Genomic DNA, 24451 nt, shown 5'->3' with positions numbered 1-24451 from the left:
CATTTTTTACTCTTGTATTAGGATATATAACTTAGATAAAGTATACAAACGCTAAGTTCTAAGTTTGTTGGATGTTTTTCTACATAAATAGGTATCAACCTATAGAATCAACAGATCAACATACAGAATACTTCCAGCAACCCCCCAGGAGTCTTCATTCTATTCTATTTTTAAAATATATATGAAATTCATGTCAGATTAGACTTTTTATCCCTTTTTTGTTCATAGCAGCTGCATGCTATGCAACTGTATCCCAGAATAAAGAACATAGATCTTTTCATTTCAAGTGGGGGGAAAAAAGCAGTAGTAGATGACAATGTGTTACATATTTTGTTACAGGGAGAAGCTTCATGAAGCCAATAATGAATTGCAGAAGAAGAGAGCCATTATTGAAGATCTTGAACCACGATTTAATAACAGCTGTGAGTTTTTCCTAATTAGCATAGTTATTTTTAATTGAAGTTGACATATTATGTTACTAATTATCACAGTTATTTTGTGTGTGTTTTTTGTTTGTTTGTTTGTTTTGTTTTTAAGATTTTAAAAGAGAGAGAGTATGTGTGCATGCAGGAGGGAGGGGCCCAGGCAGAGGAAGAGAGAGAATTCTAAGCTTATGCAACACTGGGCTCAATCTCATGACCCTGAGATCATGACCTGAGCTGAAACCAAGAGTTGGATGCTCAACAGATCAAGCCACCCAGATGCCTAGTGATGAGTTTATATAAAGTTGTTTCTTTCAGAAATAGGTTCTATTACATATTCTAGCAATTAAAGAATTTATCTTATTTACAGAAAGAGTGTATAATCATCTTTCCAGTATTTCTAATTATAGTTCTGAGTTTTTCCTTAGCTGTGGATGCTAATGAATATTTTATGAAATTAGCTGTTTTCATAGTATGTTTAAGTCAACCAAACTTTTACTGCTTTTGATATTTATACATGTAAGTAGCCTGACTTTATTAAAGCTTTTATGTAGAGCACAACGAAGATCTTCCTCCCCCCCCCTTTTTTTTTAAGTGTGGTGAAATATACATCACATAAATATGACCATTTTAAGGTTGCCTGGGTGGCTCAGTCCATTGAGTGTCTGACTTCAGCTCTCTGGTCATGATTCCAAGGTCCCGGGATCAATTCCCCAAGACGAGCTCCATGTTCAGTGGGGAGTCTGTTTCTCCCTAGTCTTCTCCCTTACCCCCCACCCTCGCTCGTATGTGTGCGCTCTCTAACACATAAAATCTTTTTTAAAAATAACTATTTTAACCATTTTTAAGTATATAGTTCATTGACATTTAGTATATTCCCATTGTTGTACAAACACTATCCATTCCCAGAACTTTTTCGACATCGCAAGCTGAAACTTTGTTTCTGTTAAACAATAACCTCCCATTGTTCCCTATCCTCCCAGCCCCTGGGAGCTACTGTTCTATTTTCCTTCTCTGAGAACTGTTCTAAGTAACTCATCTAAGTGGATTAATACATTTTCCTTTCAAGTCTGGCTTACTTCACCTAGCAGAACATCTTTCTTTTTCACTTTTATTATCTCCATGTTGTTGCATGTATCAGAATTGAGCTGAATAATAATTTGATTATATATATTGACCACATTTTGTTTATCCACTCATCTACTGATGGATACTCTTTAATTTATGCATTTCCAGGCTGAAGTTTTTATTAGAAAAACTTTCTATAAAAACAAAAAATTACAGGTTTTTAAAATATAATTATATATAGGAGTAGACCAAACACTTTCAGTGCTGTTAACTAATCATTTTATCATTTTGAAACATTTTTCAGGTTGTTACAATCTAAAAAAAATTTTTTTTTCACTCATCTGTAGCCTTAAAAATTGAAGAATTACAAGAAGCTTTACGAAAGAAAGAAGAGGAAATGAAGCAAATGGAGGAACGATATAAAAAGTACTTAGAGAAAGCCAAAAGTGTAAGTATGAGTTTCTAGGCTTCTCACTCCACTTTCCGATCCTGTTTCACTGGTCATCCAATTTAGGACAAGTACAGTGACTTCTTATATCAAGAGCTATCAGGAAAAGAACAAAAAATCTTTTGACAAAAAAAAAAAAAAATGCTGAGGATGAAACAATGATCCAAATAGATCACCCCATACTGTAGTTACTAATTACAAAGAGGAAAATGGTCCTTTATGTAGAAAATAAGTGGCAGTCCCCTCTTTAGGGTAATAATCAAAATTAGCTACACAAATGATAGGATAACAAGCAGATGTAGTGTCATTATCAATAATATGTAACCTGAACCTAAGCCATCTTTTAGACCTAACTTTCAGTTTCCAGAGAAAATGAGATTATTGGAACAAGTTGAATAATACCTTCAGGAAATAATCAATTAAATCCAGAATTGGGGATAAAAGTCAGTGTTATGAAAAACAAAAAAAGCCATTGGAGTATGGGGGGAGCACAAGAAGCTCTTCTAATTTAAAAGATCCCAAAGGGATCAAAGTGCCAAATGTAACCTTAATCTTTGGATCCTGAATTGTGGGTAAAAGGAGGAGTGATTTATCAAAAACATTTTGGAGACACCTGTGGAAATGTATATTTGGACTGAATAGTGATGACTTACAGAATTGTTCATATTCTTACAGATGATACTGGTATCATGATTGTGTAAGAGAATGTCCTTAGTCTAAGGAGATGCATGTTGAAGTATTTGGGGGTTACATGTCACGAGATACACAGATTACTTTACAGTAGGCTCCCAGACAAGCGTGTGTGTGTGTGTTTGTGTGTGTGTGTGTGTGTGTGTGTGTGTGTCTGGAGAGAAGATGTGGCAGTGCAGCAAATGGTAAATTGGGATTAAAGGAAGTGGGTTTTTTCTTCCCCTCTTTCAGTTTTCTATAGCTTTGATCAGTTTTAATAGTAAAAGTATTGGTTCAAAAAGCAAAATGACGCTTCCCAGTAGACTGCTAGTTGGTCAGCTAGAATTGCATCACATGCCCATGCCTAAACCAACCCACTGGCAGAGGTGATGGGGTCACAGTGATGGGCTTTTTAACCATCAGGACCTGCTCTCCTAGAGTAGAGGGCTGGTCAAAGGCAGATGGTAGCTGAGCCACATCAGAGGGAAGGAAAGGGAAGGGGAAGACACCTGTCAGTAATGTCTACTGTAGTATTATTTGTTAATTTTAAGCCAGAATTGCTTGCCATAATTGATTCTTACATAGCTGGAAGTTTTATATAAATGAAAGTTTTAACAATTGAATATTATTTCATACATTCAGATCTTAAAGTATCCTTGCAAGATAGCTTTATGATTCTTACAAGGTTTACCTTTAAGTTTGGGTTAATTTTTATTCATTCATGAGAGACACAGAGAGAGAGAGAGAGAGAGAGAGAGAGAGACTGGCAGAGGGAGAAGCAGGCTCCACGCAGGGAGCCCGACGTGGGACCCAATCCAGGGACTCCAGGATCATGCCCTAAGCCGAAGGCAGGCACTAAACCGCTGAGCCACCCAGGGATCCCAAGTTTTTTTAAGTAACTGCTTCCTTAAATGTTATAGCCTTTAAATTGAAAGTTTAAAATTTTTTCTTTGTTCCTTTTTGCAGGTTATCCGGACTTTAGACCCTAAGCAGAATCAAGGAGCAGCACCAGAAATACAAGCTCTTAAAAATCAGCTCCAGGAACGGGACCGACTGTTCCATTCTTTAGAGGTAGTTTGCTATACTATACAATAAGATATTTGGTTTTTGGTTCTTTATTTTCTAGGACCCTTGCTATATACAACTGTGTCCATGAATTTAGATAATTTATTTTATTATTGAATTTTCATCTTTACATGTTTACATGTGCTTGTTTTTTTTTTAGAGAGAATATGAGAAAACAAAGACTCAAAGAGAAATGGAGGAGAAATATATTGTTAGTGCCTGGTACAATATGGTAAGAAAATAATACTTCAAAATTCTCTGCAAAGTTCAATGAATATGTAATATTTATCATACTATCTGTGTTGTAGAAGTAGTTCTACCAAATGAATCTGAAAGTAATTGCTATCCTAACACACACTAACCAAACCTAATACTTATCATAGGATTGAAGAGCAGAAATAAGAACCATCATAATCAGGGTTAGGAAGAATTGAACACATCATTATCCCTAGAGGATAGATAAATGACAGTGTGATTTCTGGGCCTCAAAACCATTTTATTCTAGGAGAAGGGGACTTTAATAATACCAGAACATAGTTGCAGTAAGTGTTTATTGTGTGAGATTACTCCATTGCCTTTGCAGGAGTGGTACTTACAATGAGGATGGTTTGGAAAATGTTCATAGTTTTAAACCCTGAACAACTGGAGGTTTTGAAATTGAATTTTCTAACACAAAAAAGTGTTAAAAATATTGCAGGGGAAAATAAATGCTTGTTAACTTCCTGGGCTTCAGTAAGATTTTCTGGATATGAATAGCTGTGAATTTTGAAGAGTGCTGCTGTATGTACTTTTAGTTTTGTCCTAGACCTGTCTTTTTTTCTTCATTGTTTTTCTTCCAGCAAGACCACTTCTGCCTTGGCAAAATGTTTGTTGCCTAAGACAGGAAATTGAACCAGACTTTTTCCATCATCCCCTTCTCCCCATCCCCAACCCTACAGTTATGTTGCCATTGTTTCCTTTTTACAGTTGTAACTGATACTGTGTCTTAAAGGGTGATGTCCCAGGTCTCCAATGATGGGATTTGACCTTTGTCAGAAATTCCTGTAATTTCATGATATGTCCACATTTATATTTGCCTTGGTTAAAACAACATATTTCATATTTTATCACAATTTAAAAAAACAAAGGAAATCAAATTGAGTTTAGAATACTATTATTGTTAACAAATATAGATTTCTTGAAAATTAAAAAATAGGGGAAAACTATTTAAGGAAGTTCTCTAAGTACTAGTTCTGACTCCACCTATTCTCTTAACCTCTTGAAGGGTTAGTGTTAGTGATCTTGGAACTCTACCCCTCAATCCTTATTAGTCATTTCATAGTTTTGATTGATTTGTATGACTTCACATATTATGCTTACAGAATTGAATTTATTTATTCTGTGACATAATAAAGAATAGCAGGTCTATAGAGAGTGAAGAAATAACTCCTAGTAGACTCACACAAGTTATGTTCTAGTAAAATTAGCCAGTAACAGCTTCATACGTACATTCAGAAAGTTCTGCATCCCAAACTATTGAATGGAAGGGAAACGACAAGCACCGGGAAAAGGCATTAAGTATCTCAGAGTGGCCTAGTCATGGCTCCTGCAGTCTTAAAGGTATGTGAAGAATTGGAATAAGTTGGTTAGAATGTGAAAGTGAAAAAAAGTTAGTATATTTAATATAAAATATAATCGGCAATATATGTAGCCAAATTAATAAATTAAAGACTACCAGTAGCTATTTGTCAGTTTTCTTCAAATTCTTAAATGCTTTGATTTCAAATTGAGTAAAAAAACATGTTCTGGGGAAAAAAAAAAAAAAAAAAACATGTTCTGGATTTTCCCATTGGGAAAATGGAGAAATGTGAATTTGGGTGTATGCAATAGACCAAAATTCTGTTAAAGACAGAGAGCCCATGACCAATGTTTTCCCTAGATGCTAACTAACAAGTGCTAGGAAGATGAATGTTTGGTCTTCTGTCCTCTGTGCCGATCTGTCCAGTTCACTTTAGGAAAGCCCTGGGACTTTTCACATAACTTGGCTTATGCACCTGCTCTCCTTTTGGATCTCAGCTGCTTATTTCTTCCTTTCTTCCTTGTTGCAGTGCCCACTTCCTCCCATCAGTTTACTTGTAGCCAATCACTAGTAAGAATAGTCACATGCAGTTCTTTTTTTTTTTTTTAAGATTTATTTATTTATGGTAGACAGAGAGAGAGAGAGAGAGAGAGAGGCAGAGACACAGGAGGAGGGAGAAGCAGGCTCCATGCCAGGAGCCTGACGTGGGACTCGATCCGGGGACTCCAGGATCGCACCCTGGGCCAAAGGCAGGTGCTAAACCGCTGAGCCACCCAGGGATCCCCCTCACACGCAGTTCTTAATATTTCCCTGGTCAGGGTTCCTTACTGCTTATTAAATAAGTATCTAGACCACTTTTTCCCTGATCTCCTCACAGAACAACAGGTTAAAAGGCGCACTCCCAGAGCTCTCCTCCCTCCTGTTAAGGTGCTCTGGGTCCAGCAATTGTCTATCCTGTCCTTTCTGAGCTAGTAGGCCATCCTACTCCAGGCTTCAAGAAAGACCCCTGGCTCTCGGTTGGGCCTTCTGTTGTGGACTGTCAGGAACTTTTCTTAATTTGCTTGAGAATACAAGCCCGCCTGGAGTGAAGAAAAACACCTTGGTGGTATGTATTATACCTAGTGTGGCTTTCCTCCTCAAGAAACGACATGTGCATTTGTGTTTTCCACTCAAAATAAGCCATATAATTTCCACAACCTCCTGTGAATCAGCTGCTACCAATTGATTGCACTTTTTGTCCTTCGAAAATCACTTTTTACATTTGATTTGAAAAGGAAATACAATGATTGAATATGGGTAACGTATTCTAAAATTCTGTCTCTATTATCTGGTGTTTTGGTTATTGTAAATTCAGAAAATTAAGCCTTAATTTTTCCAAGAGAAGATTTGTACCTAATTTTGGAACTAATATGTCTCTATAAGATTTTAATCTATAATGAACAGAATTAACATTCCTAATTGTGCCTTATAATGCAATGTGACAAATTCTGCATGATGAAATTTTCTTTTGTGAGAGTATGTTCCACTTTTTTTCATTGATTACTTTTTTTTCCTATGTTATATAGGGAATGACCCTGCATGAAAAGGCGGCTGAAGATAGACTTGCTAGTACAGGTTCAGGGCAGTCATTTCTGGCTAGGCAAAGGCAAGCAACCAGCACAAGAAGATCTTATCCGGGCCATGTTCAACCAGCCACAGCAAGGTAGACAAGTCTTGCCATCAGAATTAAAAAACACCCTGCATTCAAAACATACTTCTGTTACATATGACAACATTTCAGGAAATTCAGCCAGCTTATTTTTTGTCTCTTTTATGTTGGTATTTAGTTGTTTCTCATTTGAGGACTTTCTCTCTCCTCTATCTATATTTTAGTTTCTTGGTTCTTTATTTTGTAGTCCTTTCAGTTCCTTTTAATGTGCCAAAAATTTTTAAATGCCCAATTAAAAGTGTTGTATAATAGTGTAGTACTTTTCTTTGTATGAAAATGTCCTTTCCCCAATGATGTAGGCTTTGTAATGAATTAGATTTTCTGCCAATAATTGATATACAATTTATATTCTTTATTGTGCCTCTGTGTTACCATGCTTTATAAGAATGTCTTTGTTTAAAGGGAATTAATCTTTTTATGATGTATTAATCTGTGTTTTCAATTGTTTTCCAAATGCACTTCAAATAACTTGCATATTTACTATATAAAATGATTGGCAAGTGCACTTTTTGCAAAGACATAAATACATTGGCAGAGGTGCTAATCAGATGTTACCTAAGGCACCTGATAGATTTATTTAGAGGGGAAAAAATGAGTTTTCCACATTGTTTTATAGGAAATTAAATTTGTCCGAAGATTTGGAAACTATTTTTAAAACATACATAAAATTTCATTATTTCTTGCTATCTTGTTTGCTGACAGAAGATAAATGCATTGGTTAAGTTATTTGGGGGGAAATTACGGAAGAAAAAAAATCAGGCAGTGCATTAATTTTTTTCTTGTTTTGGAATATCCTAGTAACTGAAGATCAAATTATAGCAATGTGGCTAACACAGTTTCAATAGCCCTCCACATCTAAAAGATTTATTTTCCATATACTTAGAAGTAATAGGTAGCCTTACCTTTTGGACAATTTCCTGTTGACTTGCATCTCATTTTACTTATTCTTTAATATAAATCCTTCTATTTCTCAGTAATTCCTAAACCTGACATCCTAATATGTCATTAAGATCAATAAGTGACTTCTTGTATGTGATGTTATGACAGTCTCTTAACATTTTTTCTTATTCTATGTACTAGTCCAAGAATTTGCTACTGAATAGATTCTCTTGGGTAGTTGGTTGCCTTGAAGTTCTGAGATTTGTTGACAGATTGTAAACCATGTTCATTTACGTTGATGAATGGCTGTCAAGTAATAATGATTATAAAGCACTTTGTATAAGGTGCTATGTAAATGTGAAATATCATCCATTTGAAAATGAAATGCCTCTGCCTGACTTTCCATATTGGCTTAAGAATTTGGTCCCAAATTATATTTAAGTTCCCCTCCAGCCTTTTTCTTGCATCATGGCCAATTTTTTTTTTAAAGCAAAAAATTATTGAAATTAGATTGGTTGGTTGGTTGGTTCTGGTTTTAGATAGGTCACCTAAAAGATTTTATTTCATGTACTTGCTATTTGGAAGTTCAGGTTTCATTTAGTCCTGTATATTACATACAAATGAATAACACTAAATCAAGCTACATGTAATTAAGAATTTTCAGAAACCATATTCAGGTGTCTGACTTCAAATTCTTTACTGATTTTTTTAAGTAAATTGACCTATAAGTTAGTAGTGTTTTCATTTGTCCTCAGAAACTGTACTTGAAGAAAAGTATTAGAGTGTACACAGAAATGATTCCATATTCGTGCTAATTTTTTACATTAAATACAGAAGTCTGAGTGCAGTGTGAATGCTTCTGCCTGATAAGACTGTAAAGCAGGAAGAATTAGTAATAGTGGAGAGAACCACATGAATAGAATGCATTGTGGGGTTTCAGGAGGCTAAGCAGACCTCATCAACATAATTTTAACAATAAAAGATTAAAAACCAGTTAAGAGGGTTCTACCCATGTCCCCTTATTTCACAAATACCATAAGGATTTAACTGTTTTAAAACAGGACATTAACACTAACCTTGGTAACATTAATATTATTTGGAAATTATACTATGTGCAGAATAAGATAGATGAAAATAAAAGAGTCTATGAGCTATTCATTAAATGGATTGTATCCTATGAGATGAGAAGTTTTCATTTTAGTTCTATATTTACTGTCCCAGTCCTGGTCTCCTACCTACGTACCTACCTATCCACCCACCCACTCAGATATATTTCTCTGAATGGGAGGGAGGAAAAGGTGCCAGGCTTTTAGAAGCAAGTTTATTTCTTATTTTGCTTTGGCATCTTTGGCATGCTGTTATTTTGGTGTTTACATTCACAACTTTCATTTCCCTTTACCTGTATAGTTTAGTATGTTACTTTGATTAGATAGAAGAAATTCTATTTCCAAACATTCTGATATTTTTTTTAAAAAGCAGGAATAAAACTTATCTGTAGCAGTAACAGCCCTGTTCCTCTTGCCCAGCTTTGGACAGGATTTATAAATCACTATTTCTCCAGTAATGGTTAATAATTTCTCAGGAGGTTTGTGAAAGTCTTAGCGTGCTTTATCTAGATGTGAGCTATACTGTGCTATATTTTTACAAATTCCTCGTATACAGTAGCTTCATACAGTGGAGCTAGCCCTGGCCTCAGCAGTGGAGTAAGTACAGTGTTACTGCATTAGGTTGGAATGATCCATCCCTGCAGTGTTGAATTCTTACAAAAAGCTTATTTTCTGTTTTCCTTCTAACCAGGGTAAAAGAATACAAAGTAAATAACTAAAGAATATTAAAGAATAACATTTATGTTCTGCAGTGTGTACTTAGAAAGTTTGTAATTGGAAAAAATCCAACAAATATCATAGTTCACCACATAGGAAAAGAGAATAATACAACTGTACATTTCTTAAAAGAGTTTCAAAAACTCAGTCATTTTATCATTTGTCTAATTATTTGATAATAACTGACAAAAGTCGCTAAATAAAGGACCAATGTTCCAAAATTGATTAAGATTGAATTATTTCTGTTTGATAGCCCTAGCCTGGTAAAGTTGGCTTGATGAGATATGAGATGATTAGATAATAATAGGATAATTTTGTTGAAGTTTTACTGTTTTTGTTTATATGATAAAAGCTCAGTGTACAAAATTAAGCTAGATGTTATGCAGTCATAAACCTTGGTCTTTATATCTCATTAGTCCCTGCACAGGCATGAGAATCCACACTGTGCAAGTAGATCCGCAATAAGTGATTGTTCAGTGAAAGATGAGTTAGGCTGAAGAAAAGGTGATTTTATTGGCTACTTTATTCAGATCTCCTTTTCAGTAGCAGCTTTGTTTTTGTTAGCTAATGATAAGAAATATTTTTGAGTGTCCCTTGCTCCCAGACAAGCATTCATCTTTTCAAGATAACACCATGTTAAATTTCATTTTTTTTTAATTTTATTTATTTATTCATAGAGACAGAGAGAGACAGAGACAGGCAGAGGGAGAAGCAGGCTCCATGCAGGGAGCCTGACATGGACTCGATCCCAGGTCTCCAGGATCACACCCTGGACTGGAGGCGGCACTAAACCGCTGAGCCACCCGGGCTGCCCAGATAACACCATGTTAAAAATATGAAAATCTCTATCCCAATATAAGAAGTATTTTGAAACAAAAATCTAAATTTTTAAAATTATCTTAACTTTCTACATTTAATTTCCAATTGTCTAGACCTTAGATTTTGGAATGTTACAATTATCCCCAGTGGGAACATGTGAGATTATCTGAAAAAGCATCCACAACCCACAGCCAATGTAAACCTAGCTAGTTTTACAGCCCCATGGATAAGAACAACCATGATCCTAAAATGAGAGAAAAATGCTTGGTTTCTTGCTTTTTGCTAACTGTAGAATAACATTAAGACAAAATGCTTTTTGTTGTCTATTCGTTAAACTATGGAAGGAAACTTTGACTTCTTAACCTTGTATTATGAAGGGACTCTTATCAAGCTGATGTAGCATTATATTTCTTCAAAGGCAAGCTGGTATGATACCCTGCAGTAGATGAAGGAGTGTACTAAACAAAAGAAATGGGGTATCAGAGTCTTTGAAAATTATTTTAGTGTGCTTTTTATTTTCCCTTTTTATAAGTTAAGAGGGTTTCCATTCAATATGATAATCTCTTTTTCTATAATCCCAAATGTCAAAATAGCAGTTTATTTTGGTAGTTGTACAACCCAGTTTCATTACATTTAGAAAGCAGTTTCAGAGCTTATTCTTTGTAACTATAATGATTCTAATATTTTTTATCATGAAGTTTTTATATGAGGAAGGGTATTCTCAGTGTATCTGTCATCCAATTTTTTACTTTCTGTAAAGCATATTTAAATAATAATTGGTGTATGTTCCTTTTATGAAAAATTTGAAAATGTTCTATTGTCCAATTTAAGCACAATAATTTTATTCTAAAGTTTTGTAGTAAAACTGTTCATTTTTCAGAAACCCAAAAAGCAAAATAATTTGCCACTGACACAGCTAATTTCTGCTTTTCCCCACCCCCCAAAAACCACAGAAGTATTACTTTAGCTTCCTCTTTACAAAATGAAGGACAATACAAATGTGATGATATACATCTCTTTTAAATCGTTGATTATGTTCTTGGGAAGAATGAATGTATTGATTATGTTGTTAAATAGCCTTTTATCAATCCAATCCAACTCACAATTATCTATGACTTTAAAAACTTATGAAGTTTATGTAATGTTATCTTGAACTATACTTGGATCCTTCACATTGCACTTAAATTGATAAAAGGACATTAGTTTATTTGAGAAACTAGAGACCTGAACCTAATTATGGCAAGTATATGAGTTTTGACAGTTGTAGGGTGTCTATACATGTTCTCTAACAATTATTTATCAAAAATCATGTGATGTCTCTCTTCATTATTTTTCTATTTTCCAATATTTTCCAGTAATATTCTGTAAGATAGGTTTGTATGCCATATTTATAAGTAAACATAAAAATCTGAGAAAGTAACAGAAGGCTCTTAAGACAAATCCATTCCTAGAAATTAGAATGGATTATTGGGATAAGAAATGGCCTGATGATAAACAAGTATCTAGGTGGATAGACGTACTAATGCAATTCAAAATAACACTGTCTTAACAAATGTTCCTAAAGTGACAGTTTACATAAAATCTTCTGGCTTTCTTACATGATCATTAAATAAAAAGGAGTAGACAAAATTTATTTTCTAATTGTCCTTCCCTTTGGTGGGCATTTGATACAATATTAACTATATGGTTATCAGTGGGGGGGGGGGAGCATCTATTTTCATTTTAAAACTGTTCCCCATTACTAAATCTAAGATAATCACTTGAAGCCATTAAGGATACTATGGTTTGATCAGATGAGAAATCTGTGGTGGCTGAAAATTACTACCGATTTCTCTAGATCTGCTGCTTTGTCTAGTTTATAAACCTTAGGCTCAATGTTATGTTCCCCCCTAATTAGACATAGTAGCCCCCACAAAATTTTGTTTTAACTGAAGGCAAGAGTAGAGATTTTAAAATATATATTCAAGAGAGTCTTTTATGTAGCTGATATGTTACCCCTAGGCTCTGAATTAGATCTTTAGCGTCTGAAGATGAAATCATCAGAAGTGTCCATGGCCTCAAACTTTCAGGCCCATAGGACTATCAAATATCCCGAATTATATCTACTCAGAGCTTAAAGGAAGAATTAACTATCATGACAAGAGTAATCTCAAAGTGAGAAAAGGGAAACTACCAAAGCATGTGTGGCTTTAATGTGTGTGGGAGACTTCTGAACAGGTGTTATCACTTAAGAGATCTCTAAGTTGACAAAGGAAAATAATTAGTTTAGCAGTTATATTGTCAAAATTAATAAAAGGGATTCATGTTTATTCTTGCTGTATTTGTCAACCTATGGGCAGTGGTTACTGTATATATATTCTATAGTATGTTTATATATGTCACTATTAGAGATGAGTGTCTTAATATTATTTACTGTTACATCTATTCATTTATGTATTATTTATACTTTACCACAAGACTCACAGCACTTTACTAATATTAGATCATTATTTTTCTTCTACTTTTCTGTGGCATTTTCAACTTGTATCTTTTACACTAGGGTTTTTTTCCTTATGTTGGAGCACTCACTAAGAAAAGTGTAACAGATTACCCAGAGAAATGGGCTCTGTACTCTTCCTGAAATATTTAGAGTGGGATCTGAAAATATAAGTCTAGAGATCTATTTGAAGCTGCTTTGGGGCTACTAGGCATCAATTACATTTTATATTTCACATTAATAAGACTCTTTTCAAGTCAATACTCATGAAGCCAAGTTCTCTCAAATGCCAATACACTTGAAACTTTGTTTTCTGGAGTTGCATTAATAAAAAATAAACAGTCTTCTAGTTAGTCAGAGGTTCTTACCTTTGGTTCGCCTGTCTCCTAAAATACAGACATATCAGTTGCCCTTCGCTTTCTTTCATAGTTCTTCATTATTGCCTAGCCCCAAAGACAGGAGAAAGCAAGCCAGGTTCCAGGAGCTCTAAAGTCAGAGAATCTAAGAAATGGTGGGGGTTAGCTGATGGGAAAAGGCAGTCAGTACAGATGGCAGAATGCTCCAGAAATATTCTTCATTCTGCTATAACAGATGAGCTTAATGAACTTGGCTATTCTTAAGTTCAAATATGGCAGTTTTCAGCTTGTTCTATTAAGATATGTCTCCAAGAGTCAGGACTCTTCCATTTGTAACTTGAATATATTAATATTTGAATCATAGTCCAAAAGTAATTGAAATATTTGTTAGGTAACCATTGACACATGATTACCGCCAAAGAATGAGGAGGTTTGCGCATAAGAACTTTCTCTTAGAGTTTTGTTTTTGTGCTTTTACATGAGAGAAATGCTTTTGTAGTATGAAAAGTTTCTGGAGTATTTTCTTCTGCATTACCTCCTGTTCTACTGATGCTCTTTGCTTAAGTTACCTAGAAGAAAGCAACACTGAAATAGAGAAGTCTAGACCCTGACCTTTGAGGGAAGAGCTGCTTTTGTCCCCCCAAAGTAAAAAATTAAAAATGAAATATACTCATACAGAAGCAAAATACAATGTTTTGAATATCTACTAATTAGTTGGTGGATGGATAAGTTACCTTCTAAGTGTCTTTATCATCCAGTGTCTTTTTGCTAATTTAGATAAGACTAGATTCTATACCTACATTGTCTGATTTATTAGCCACTAGCATATGATGATTTAAATTTAATAAAATTCAAACTTTGGTTCTTCAGTCACCTAACCACACGTCCAGTGCTAAGTGCCACACATGGACAGTGGTTACCATTTTGGACACATAAATACAGAACATTTCCATCATTGCAGAAAATGTTTTTTTTACAATGCCCAAAGAGAAAATAGGGACAAAATAAAAGTATTCAATTAACTTATAAACTCTTAGATTCTACTGCCATAGTTAAAGAAAATGGTTTTTCATATAAAAATTAATACAGCCCTTTTTAAAGTCACTGGAATAATCAGAACCCCATTCTTTGAAATTACTTTTCAATATATTTTTAAACAGATGCTCAGCACTTTACTTTTCAAGTAACATAATTAAATCATTTTATAAATCATAACAGTATCTTCAGGCTTTTTCCCCCTTTTTTGTAGTCTTTTCAAATTGATGATACATAGTTCATCTGCAGGTAGAACAGAAACCAGTGAATTCTTTATTTACAAATAAAAACTGTTAAACATTTATCCTTCTCTTCTGTTTTTTTAATTATATATAGATCTAATGAAAGTGGAAAAGTTTTTTTGTTTATCTCTCCCTTAAAGGTACATCAAGATCCAAATTATTTCTTGGGTTTTCTTTTTTGGGAGGGTTCTTCATAGTTTCTTGCTCTTAATAACTTGGATTATGAATCACATTCAGTTTCATGTATGAGGCAAGCATTTTATTCTGGTGACTTAATGAAACCTTTTAGTATTTACTTCTTAACATAATGAAAAGGATGTATATGGATGCATCTTTAAATTTTTAAATGAAAATAAAGAGACTAATAATTCTCTTGAGTCAGCTTGGTGCTTAGTTAAATACTAAAACTATCGTTAGGAAGTCAGGATGCTTTCCTCTCCCTTTTTAAATGTTTTAAATCAGGCAACAGACTCAACCCAGTAGTGTCAAATTCCAAGCAAATTATGAAATTCTTATTGTTCAGTACAGCTGGGTAAAAGGTGTGATTTGAGGGTTTTGGTGTGTTTTTTTTTTCTTGTTGGCCTAATTTAATGTGTGTACCACAGAGACTCATGTTAGTTAAGAGAAATTTTAATTATGCTTGAAATAAATAGTATTTTAATATAAATACAGGAAATGACTGTACACAAATGCCAATCAATGATTTAAGGCCTTCAAAATTGTTTTAATAGTAGCCTTTTGTGTTTTAATAACCTTAGTTATTTAAAATTTAGATGCACTAAAATGTCATTGCCGTTACTAACTTTGCTGTGTACAGGTTATGTATAATTCAGAATGCTTTGCACTTAGAGGAATAATTTGTGGGTTTATCTTGTTTTGCAAGTTTTCATGTTTTGACAATTGCCCCACCATTTATACACCCAATTTTTGGTTGTATAATAAATGGTAAAATTCAAACATACCTAATAATTTAATAATTTGCCTTATTTTGATTAATAAATTCTGTCAAAGATTTGAAGATAGAAAAAGGCTTTTTTTTCCTTAAGTATTTTTTACACTTTTCAGATGAGCTGGAAAACACCTTAGTACATTAGAGTTGGAGTTGTATTGATTACAGTCCCAGCTCTAAAGCCTTATACTCATGTCTTAAGTATTATTGATTGTTCTATGAATTGTTGTTAGTTTCCTATTTGGCATCATAGTTACCCACCTTGCAGCTTAGCTTTTACAAAAAGGATATTACTAGCTGTATTCTTATTTCTGGTTGACTATTGAATTTATAATTTAATGACTTTTAATTTAATGACTTTTAATTCTTTGTCAATGTAATCCAAAAATGAAATCCCCTTAGGACTCTAAATTTCTCACTTCACAAATGGAATCAATACAGAAATAGCAACATTGTACATAATACCATCCAAGGATTTTTCCATGTGTTTACCAAGTTTACCAACCATTTACTGTATATCAGATTGGTGGGTTTTCTTAACTGATTTTCCAAGGTGAATGACTTGTTAGCCTCAGTAAGAAATTTTCACTAAATCACAAAAACATAAGGTCCAATAACCACCAAAAGACAGATTTTTAATTTTTTTGAAATCTTATATTTCCTTTTGATATCACTTATTCATTTTAATTTTATGACTGCCAACTTGTTATGGTATTAATTATATGTGTATGTTTATATGTATGCATATAATATATGTATATGAAGAATAAAGTTAAGATTTGGTCAAACTATATTTTCCCATTCAAGTACAAAAATGTTTTCAAGGCTGCAAAAAGTGTACAGTTGTTAAACAAGTTGTAAATAAAGACTTGTATAAAAATTCAATGTAGTTTTTTTTTTTACTGCTCTTAAGCTGTGTCAAACACATATTTAATAATTGTCTAATCATGTTCATCCCCTTGCCTTTGGCACTTGCTATGGTGTCCTATCAATTGAGAGATCATGCCACTGATTTATTATAAATCAGGTATATTCTTTGAGGTTTTTTCCCCAGTACGTATCATAGATTTTGTTTTGATTTAGGCTGGTACTTAATAGTTGTAAGCTGATTATCCAAAGTTCTTAACGGATAAAAGCTAAACATGGCTTCTTCCCTCTTACAGTTACCATGGGAACACAGTCAGTCTCAGTACAGACTGTACAGCAAGAACCAATGGGAGAGAAGTTGCATTCTTTAACAATATAAAGCATTATTGTTGGAGCTTCCTATTTAGGTGATTAGGACTCCTTTTCCTCCCTTGCACACCCTTATAATTCACCCTTTTCCCCATCTCCACCCTAAACATTACTGAAATACGACATTTTCAGTGTTGAGTAAAATGGCAGTAGCACTGTGGAAATTGATTATATTTACATTAAAATAATCACCTAAGTAATTTCAAAATGAAGTTAGCACCAAGGTTAAATTAAAAAGAAAAAAAATTATGTAGAGACACCTGGGTGGCTCAGTCAGTTAAGCAGCTGCCTTAGGCTCAGGTCAAGATCCCAGAGCCCCAGGATCAAGTTCCAGGATGTCGGGCTCCCTGCTCAGAAGGGACCCTGCTTCTCCCTCTCCCTTTGCCACTCCCCCTGCTTGGGCACTCTGCAATAAATAAAATCTTTTTTTATTTTTTTAAGATTTTATTTATTTATTCATGAGAGCCACAGAGAGGCAGAGACACAGGCAGAGGGAAAAGCAGGCTCCATGCAGGGAGCCCAATATGGGATCTGGTCCCGGATCCTGGGTCACGCCCTGAGCCAAAGGCAGATGCTCAACCACTGAGTCACCCAGACATCCCTCGAATAAATAAAATCTTAAAAAAAAAAAAAAAAAACAAAGTCCGAAGAGTGCTTATTTTACTGTCAGAAAGATATATATAAGTTTTCTTCACTAATTATCATGAGATACCATATTAATTTCGCATTTATTGAGTGCCTCTCCTGGGTATTTAATATTGAAGCAAAGGAGAAAGATAGGTTGGATCACAAAAAATGTTTTTGCTTTCAAAGATTTGGTCAAATGAAGCACAACACTGAAAGGTCCCCAAAGAGAACTGTCACTCAGGTGAAAGCCTATCAGTTTGCCCTAAATACATGTATGTACTGTGGAGGTAATTGCTGCATCACAAACCACTCCAAACCTTAATGGTTTTAAACAATGTCATGTCTCTCTTGTATCTGAAGACACTCAGCTGCCCTCAGGAGGGACCCTTCAGTCACAGCTAAATGATGGCCGAGGCCAGACTCATCTGAAGGCTTTCTCTCGTGCATCTCCTACCGACTGCCAAAAACCTTTTGGTATTTTCTAATCCCTGTGCCAAGCAGAGTCACAGTGGTACTGTGGGCAGATGGTACAGGTTAGTCAGGGAACTTGAGTGTGAGTAAGACCTGAAGTAGCTACCTGGAACTCCAGTAAGTTTGAAGCCACACATATGCTCGTGCTTCTTTTATCTAATTGTATATAAAATGGGCTACATGTTCCTACAATTTGATAGTTAATTTCTAGGACTATTTTTTAAGATAACTGTTGAGAGGGGATCCCTGGGTGGCGCAGTGGTTTGGCGCCTGCCTTTGGCCCAGGGCGCGATCCTGGAGACACAGGATCGAGTCCCACATCGGGCTCCCGGTGCATGGAGCCTGCTTCTCCCTCTGCCTGTGTCTCTGCCTCTCTCTCTCACTGTGTGCCTATCATAAATAAATAAAAATTAAAAAAAAAGATAACTGTTGAGAATATAAAGGTCTATGTCTGTATTCCTAGCCAACATCCTCAGCACAATAGATGCCTACTAAAAGACATGTTTCCAGAGTTACCAACACCTGCATTTTCAGTTTTTTCCCCTAAAATGAATCATTCCCATTAGTATACAAACATGCTATTTCTCACATACTCTATTAATGAATTACTTTTAACTATTTTTAAGTGTGCAATTTGATAATTTTTGACATATATATACTCATGATGATTCCATCACAATAACCAAAATAAGCAGGGTACCTGGATGGCTCAGTTAATCATCTTCCCTTGGCTTGGGTCATGGTTCCAGGGTTGTGGGATAAAGCCCCACGTGGGGCTCCCTGCTCAACAAAGAGCCTTCTCCCTCTGCCTCTCCCTGCTGCTCGTGCTCTCTCTCAAATAAAATCTATCACCTCAAAAAGTGTTTTTTCTTGGTAATCCCTCCAGGTCTTCCTAGGTACCCTGGACCCATTCCTGTCTCTAGACGACAATTTTTCTGCTTTTTGTCACTCTAGGTTATCTTGCATAGTCTATAATTCTATACAAATGGAATCCTACAAGGTATACTCATTTTTGTCTGGCTTTTACTCAGCATAACTTGAGATCTCCTTATATATTGTGTGTATCTGTAATTCATCCTTTTTTATTACTAAATCATATTCCATTGTATGAGTATTCCACAATTTGTTTATTCATTCACCTGCTGGTGGACATGTGAGTTGCTTCCAGTTTGGGACTATTTTGAATATTTGCTCAGAAGCCTTTGTGTGGGGCAGCCTGGGTGGCTCAGCGGTTTAGCACCGCCTTCAGTCCAGGGCCTGATCCTGGAGACCCGGGATCGAGTCCCACATCAGGCTCCCTGCATGGAGCCTGCTTCTCCCTCTGCCTTGTCTGTGCCTTTCTCTCTGTCTGTCATGAATAAATAAATAAAATATTTAAAAAAAAAAAAGTCTTTGTGTGTTCGTGTGCTTTCATTTCTTTTTTGTAAACACCTCGAGTGGAATGGCTGGGTCATATGGTAGGTATGGTACTTAATTTTTAAAAATTACATAACTGGGCATCCCTGGTGGCACAGCAGTTTAGCGCCGTCTGCAGCCCAGGGCATGATCCTGGAGACCCTGGGATCGAGTCCCATGTCAGGCTCCCTTCAGGGAGCCTGCTTCTCCCTCTGCCTGTGTCTCTGCCTCTCTTTCTCTCTCTGTGTGTCTCTCATGAATAAATAAATAAATAATTACATAACTGTACTACAAAGGGATTGTGTCTTTTACATTTCCATTAGCAGTGTATGAGAGATCCACTTCCTCTACATCTTTGCCAATACTGAGTCTTTCTTTTTGATAGTAATCATTAGTATCTCATTGTGGTTTTGTTTGAACAGTTTTGGTTTTATTTTAATTTTAGCCATTCTAATAGTTGTATTTTATGGTGTTAATTTGTTTTTTCCTATGAGCTCTTAAGAACCATTTCATGTTCTTATTTGCCATACATATATCTTCTTTAGATAAAATATGTTCAAATTATTTTCCAAGTTTTTATTGGATTGTTTTCTTACTAAGTTTTGAAAATTCTTTATTCTAGATTTAAGTCCTTTATGGGATAATTGATGTGTAAATATTTTTTCTCACCCCGTTGCTGGGTTTTCCATTCTCTTGGCAGTATCTTTCAAAGTGCAGAATTTCTTATTTTCATGAAGTATAATTTTATCTTTTTTTTCATTAAGGCATTATGTCTTTTGGTGTGTAAGAAATCCTTGTCCAATCTAAAGTTATGAAGATTTCCTCCTAGTTTTTTTAGAAGTTTCATAGTTTTAGTACTACATGTTATGTTTATTACCCATTTTGATTTAATTTTTGTATACGCTGCAAGTGCAATGTATGATTTAAGTTCCCTGTCTTTGGAGGAAGTGCAGAGGCATATAGAATTGCTCAGGACCATTTGTTACAAAGACTATCCTTTCTCTATTGAATTGTATTTTGCACCTTTGTTGGAAATCAATTGTCTATATATATATATATGTGAGTTTTATTTCTGGATTTCAACTGTTACATTCATCTCCATCTTGATTCCAGTAATACCCTGTTTTGATCACTGTAGATTTTTTTTTAAATATGGTATTCAAAGTTTTGTTTTGTTTTGTTATTTTTTTATTTATGATAGTCACAGAAAGAGAGAGAGAGAGGCAGAGACACAGGCAGAGGGAGAAGCAGGCTCCATGCACTGGGAGCCCGACGTGGGATTCGATCCCGGGTCTCCAGGATCGTGCCCTGGGCCAAAGGCAGGCGCTAAACCGCTGCGCCACCCAGGGATCCCCACTGTAGATTTATAAGTGTTGAAGTCATACAGTATAAGCTTTCCATCTTTTTTCATTTTTTTAAAGATTTTATTTATTTATTCATGAGAGACACAGAGATAAGCAGAGACATAGGAACTGGGAGAAGTAGGGTCCTGGAGAGGAGCCTGATGTGGGACTCCATCCTAGGACTCTAGAAGCACACCGTGAGCTGAAAGCAGATGCTCAAACACTGAGCCACCCAGGTGTCCCTCCACCTTTTTTCTTTTACAAAGTTGTTTTGACTATTTAGGTCCTTTGCATTACCTGCCATATGAATTTTAGAATCAGCTCATTAATTTCTACAAAACAAAGCCTGGTGGCATTTTGACTGGCATTGCATTGAATCTATAGATCAGTTTGGGAGAATTGACATCTTTATATAAAGTTTTTGATCCACTTATTTAGGTCTTTCATTTCTTTCATCAATATTTTCTAGTTTTCAATGTACAGGTCTTTGGTACCTTTCGTCAGATTTATCCTACATATTTCCTAATTTTTTATGCCATTACAAAGGATATTGCTTTAAAATATTGACTTTCAGTTGTTCCATGCTAACACATAGAGATACAGTGGCACCAATTTCCATCCTACTTAATTTTCTTTTTTTCTTTTATTTGGCTTTTATTTCATTGGTTTCTGTTCTGATCTTTATTTCCTTTCTTCAACTTACTTTGATTTTTCATTTGCTCTTTTGTCTAATTTCCCAAGGTAGAAGCTGAGGTTATTGGTTTGAAACTTTTCTCATTTCCCAATATAGCCCTTTAATGTTAAAAATTTCTTTCTCCGGGATTGAGTCCCACTCAGGCTCCCTGCGTGGAGCCTGCTTCTCCCTCTGCCTGTGTCTCTGCCTCTCTCTCTCTATCTCATGAATAAATAAAAATCTTTTAAAAAAATTTTCTTTCTCACTAGTACTTTAGCTGCATCCTACAGATTTTTATATACATGATTTCACTTTTCATCCAGTTCAGAATATTTTCTGATTTTCATTTTGATTTCAGCTTTGACCCATGGGTTATTTAAAAATGTGTTATTTAGTTTCCAAACATTTTAGGGTTTTCCGAGAATCTTTTTAGATTTTATTTATTGGGATCCCTGGGTGGCGCAGCGGTTTGGCGCCTGCCTTTGGCCCAGGGCGCGATCCTGGAGACCCGGGATTGAATCCCACGTCGGGCTCCCGGTGCATGGAGCCTGCTTCTCCCTCTGCCTGTGTCTCTGCCTCTCTCTCTCTCTCTGTGACTATCATAAAAATAAAAAAAATAAAAAATAAAAAAAGATTTTATTTATTCATGAGAGACACAGAGAGAGAGAGGCTGAGACACAGGCAGAGGGAGAAGTAGGCTCTCCACAGGGAACCCGATGCAGGACTCGATCCCAGGACACCAGACTGGGATCATGAGCTGAAGGCAGATGCTCAGCGCTGAGCTACCCTGGCATCCCTCCAAGAATCTTTCTGTTAGTGATTTCTAACTTAATTCCATCATGGTTAGAGAACATGGTTTGCATGACAAGAATCTTTTTTAATTTATTGGGACTTGTTTTATGACCTAGAGTGTCTGTCTTGTTGGGATGTCTGGGTGGCTCAGTGGTTGAGCGTCTGCCTTTGGCTCAGGTCGTGATCCTGGAGTCCTGGGATCAAGTCCATCAGGCTCCCTGCATGGAGCCTGCTTCTCCCTCTGCCTGTGTCTCTGTCTGTCTCTCTCTCGAAAAAAAGTAAATAAAATCTTCAAAAAAAAAAGAAAAGTCAAATATTAAAAAAAAAAAAAGAATGTCTGTCTTGGTAAGTTTTCTGTGTGTGCTTGAAAAGAATGTATATTCTGTTAGGTGGAGTGTTCTAGAAATGTTGATTAGATAAAGCTAGTTGAGAGTGTTAAGTCTTCTATAGCATTACTGATTTTTCTTCTTACTTTTGTATGAGTTTTTGAGATAAAAGTGTTGAAATCCCACTATAATTATGGATATGTCTATTTCTGTTTATAGTTCTATCAGTTTTTGCTTTATTTTGAAGCTGTTAGTAAAATAAATACTTTGGATTGTTGTCTTTTTGAATTAACCAACCCATTTGTTCATTATGAAATGAACCTCTTCATTTCTACTAATTTCCTGTAATCTCAGGCTTATTTTGTTATTATAGACATTCCAACTTTCTCTTAATTAGTTTTAATATCGTTTATCTTTTTAAAAACATGTTTGAGTAAACTCTATGCCCAACATGGGGCTTGAGCTCACAACCTCAAGATCAAGTGAAACATGCTTTACCAACTGAGCCAGCCAGGTGCTCCAAATGTTATATCTTTTTATTTTTTGTACTTTTTTTACTTTTCTACTTCTAACTCACTTGTGACTTCGTATTTAAAGTAGTTTCTGTGCAGCCCTGGTGGCTCAGAGGTTTAGTGCCTCCTTCAGCCCAGGGCCTGATACTTTAGACCCAGGATCGAGTCCCACATCAGGCTCCCTGCATGGAGCCTGCTTCTCCCTCTGTCTGGTCTCTGTGTCTCTCTCTGTCTCTGTCTCTGTCTCTCATTAATAAATAAATAAAATCTTTAAAAAAAATAAAGTAGTTTCTTGTAGGGTGTCAGGGTGGGTCAGTCAGTTGGGTGTCTGACTTCAGCTCAGGTCATGATTTTAAAGTCTTGAGGTCAAGCCCCGTTTCGGGCTCCCTGCTCAGTGGAGAGCCTTCAGCTCCCTCTCTCCTTCTCTCTCTACTGCTTCCCCTGTTTGTGCTCCCCTCTCTCTGTCAAATAAATAAAATCTTTAAAAAGGTAGTTTCTTCTAGAAAGCATATAGTTAGGTCTTTGTTTAAAAAAAAAAAAGATTTGGGAACCCTGGGTGGCGCAGCGGTTTGGCGCCTGCCTTTGGCCCAGGGCGCGATCCTGGAGACCCGGGATCGAATCCCACGTCGGGCTCCCAGTGCATGGAGCCTGCTTCTCCCTCTGCCTGTGTCTCTGTCTCTCTCTCTCTCTCTCTCTGACTATCATAAATAAATAAAATTTAAAAAAAAAAAAAAAAAGATTTGTTTATTTATTTTAGAAAGCATGCAAACGGGGAGAAATCTCAAGCTGACTCATGCTGAGTGCAGAGCCTGAGGCAGGGCTCGGTCTCACAACCCTGAGTTTATGACCTAAGCCAAAATCAAGAGTCAGACACTGAACCAACTGAGCCACCCAGGCACTCCTGAGTCTTCCTTTTATATCTAGTCTGACAATCTCTGCCTTTTGTGTATTTAAGCCATTTACATTTAATGTGACTATTTATATGATTAGGTTTAAATCTACCTTCTTGTATTTGTCTTCTATTCATTCTGTCTGTTCTTTGTTCCATTTCTTTTTCTGGCTTCTTTTGGAAAAATTGAGTATTTTTTATTCCATTTTATCTCCCTTGATGCCTTCTTGACAGATGTCTATCAACCTTTCTTGTACTGAAAGGCTACTGATAATGAATGCTTTCAGCTTTTGTATATCTGAAGAAATCTACCTTGCTGCCATTTTTTCATGAAATATTCAAGGGGTATTTTCTTTTGTTTAAAGAAGTTGTTTCACTTTTCTCTGCTTTGCATTTTTTCTTTTTTTTTAAAATGTTATTGATTTACTCATGAGAGACATAGAAAAAGGAGCAGAGACATAGGCAGAGGGAGAAGCAGGCTCCCTGCAGGGAGCCCAATACGGGACTCCATCCCAGGACCCTGGGATCACGACCTGAGCCAAAGGCAGATGCTCAACTGCTGAGCCACCCAGGCATTCCCCCTTGCATTTTTTCTATATAGTAATCAATTGCTACCTAACAAAGTAACTCAAATTAATTAAAGTTGGTTGCATAAAACAACAGACATTTA

At 35.7% G+C, this 24451-nt stretch overlaps 1 protein-coding gene across 1 annotated transcript in view; it reads left to right on the top strand.

The window, feature by feature from the left end:
• Positions 1-16402, top strand: part of HOOK3 (hook microtubule tethering protein 3) — a 116418-nt gene extending 100016 nt beyond the window's left edge. Inside the window, exons 18-22 of the mRNA XM_025444110.3 lie at positions 340-422; positions 1838-1938; positions 3574-3678; positions 3833-3904; positions 6796-16402. Of these exons, the coding sequence (XP_025299895.1) occupies positions 340-422; positions 1838-1938; positions 3574-3678; positions 3833-3904; positions 6796-6936 (502 nt within the window). The 3' untranslated portion in view covers positions 6937-16402. The remainder of the gene's footprint in view (positions 1-339; positions 423-1837; positions 1939-3573; positions 3679-3832; positions 3905-6795) is intronic.
• Positions 16403-24451: the final 8049 nt, after the last annotated feature.

This window comes from Canis lupus, chromosome 16 (assembly GCF_003254725.2).
Source record: "Canis lupus dingo isolate Sandy chromosome 16, ASM325472v2, whole genome shotgun sequence".
NCBI classification, from domain to species: Eukaryota; Metazoa; Chordata; class Mammalia; order Carnivora; family Canidae; genus Canis; species Canis lupus.
The sequence above is the reverse complement of the archived record's forward strand: the minus strand, read 5'-3'. Positions and strand labels throughout refer to the sequence as shown.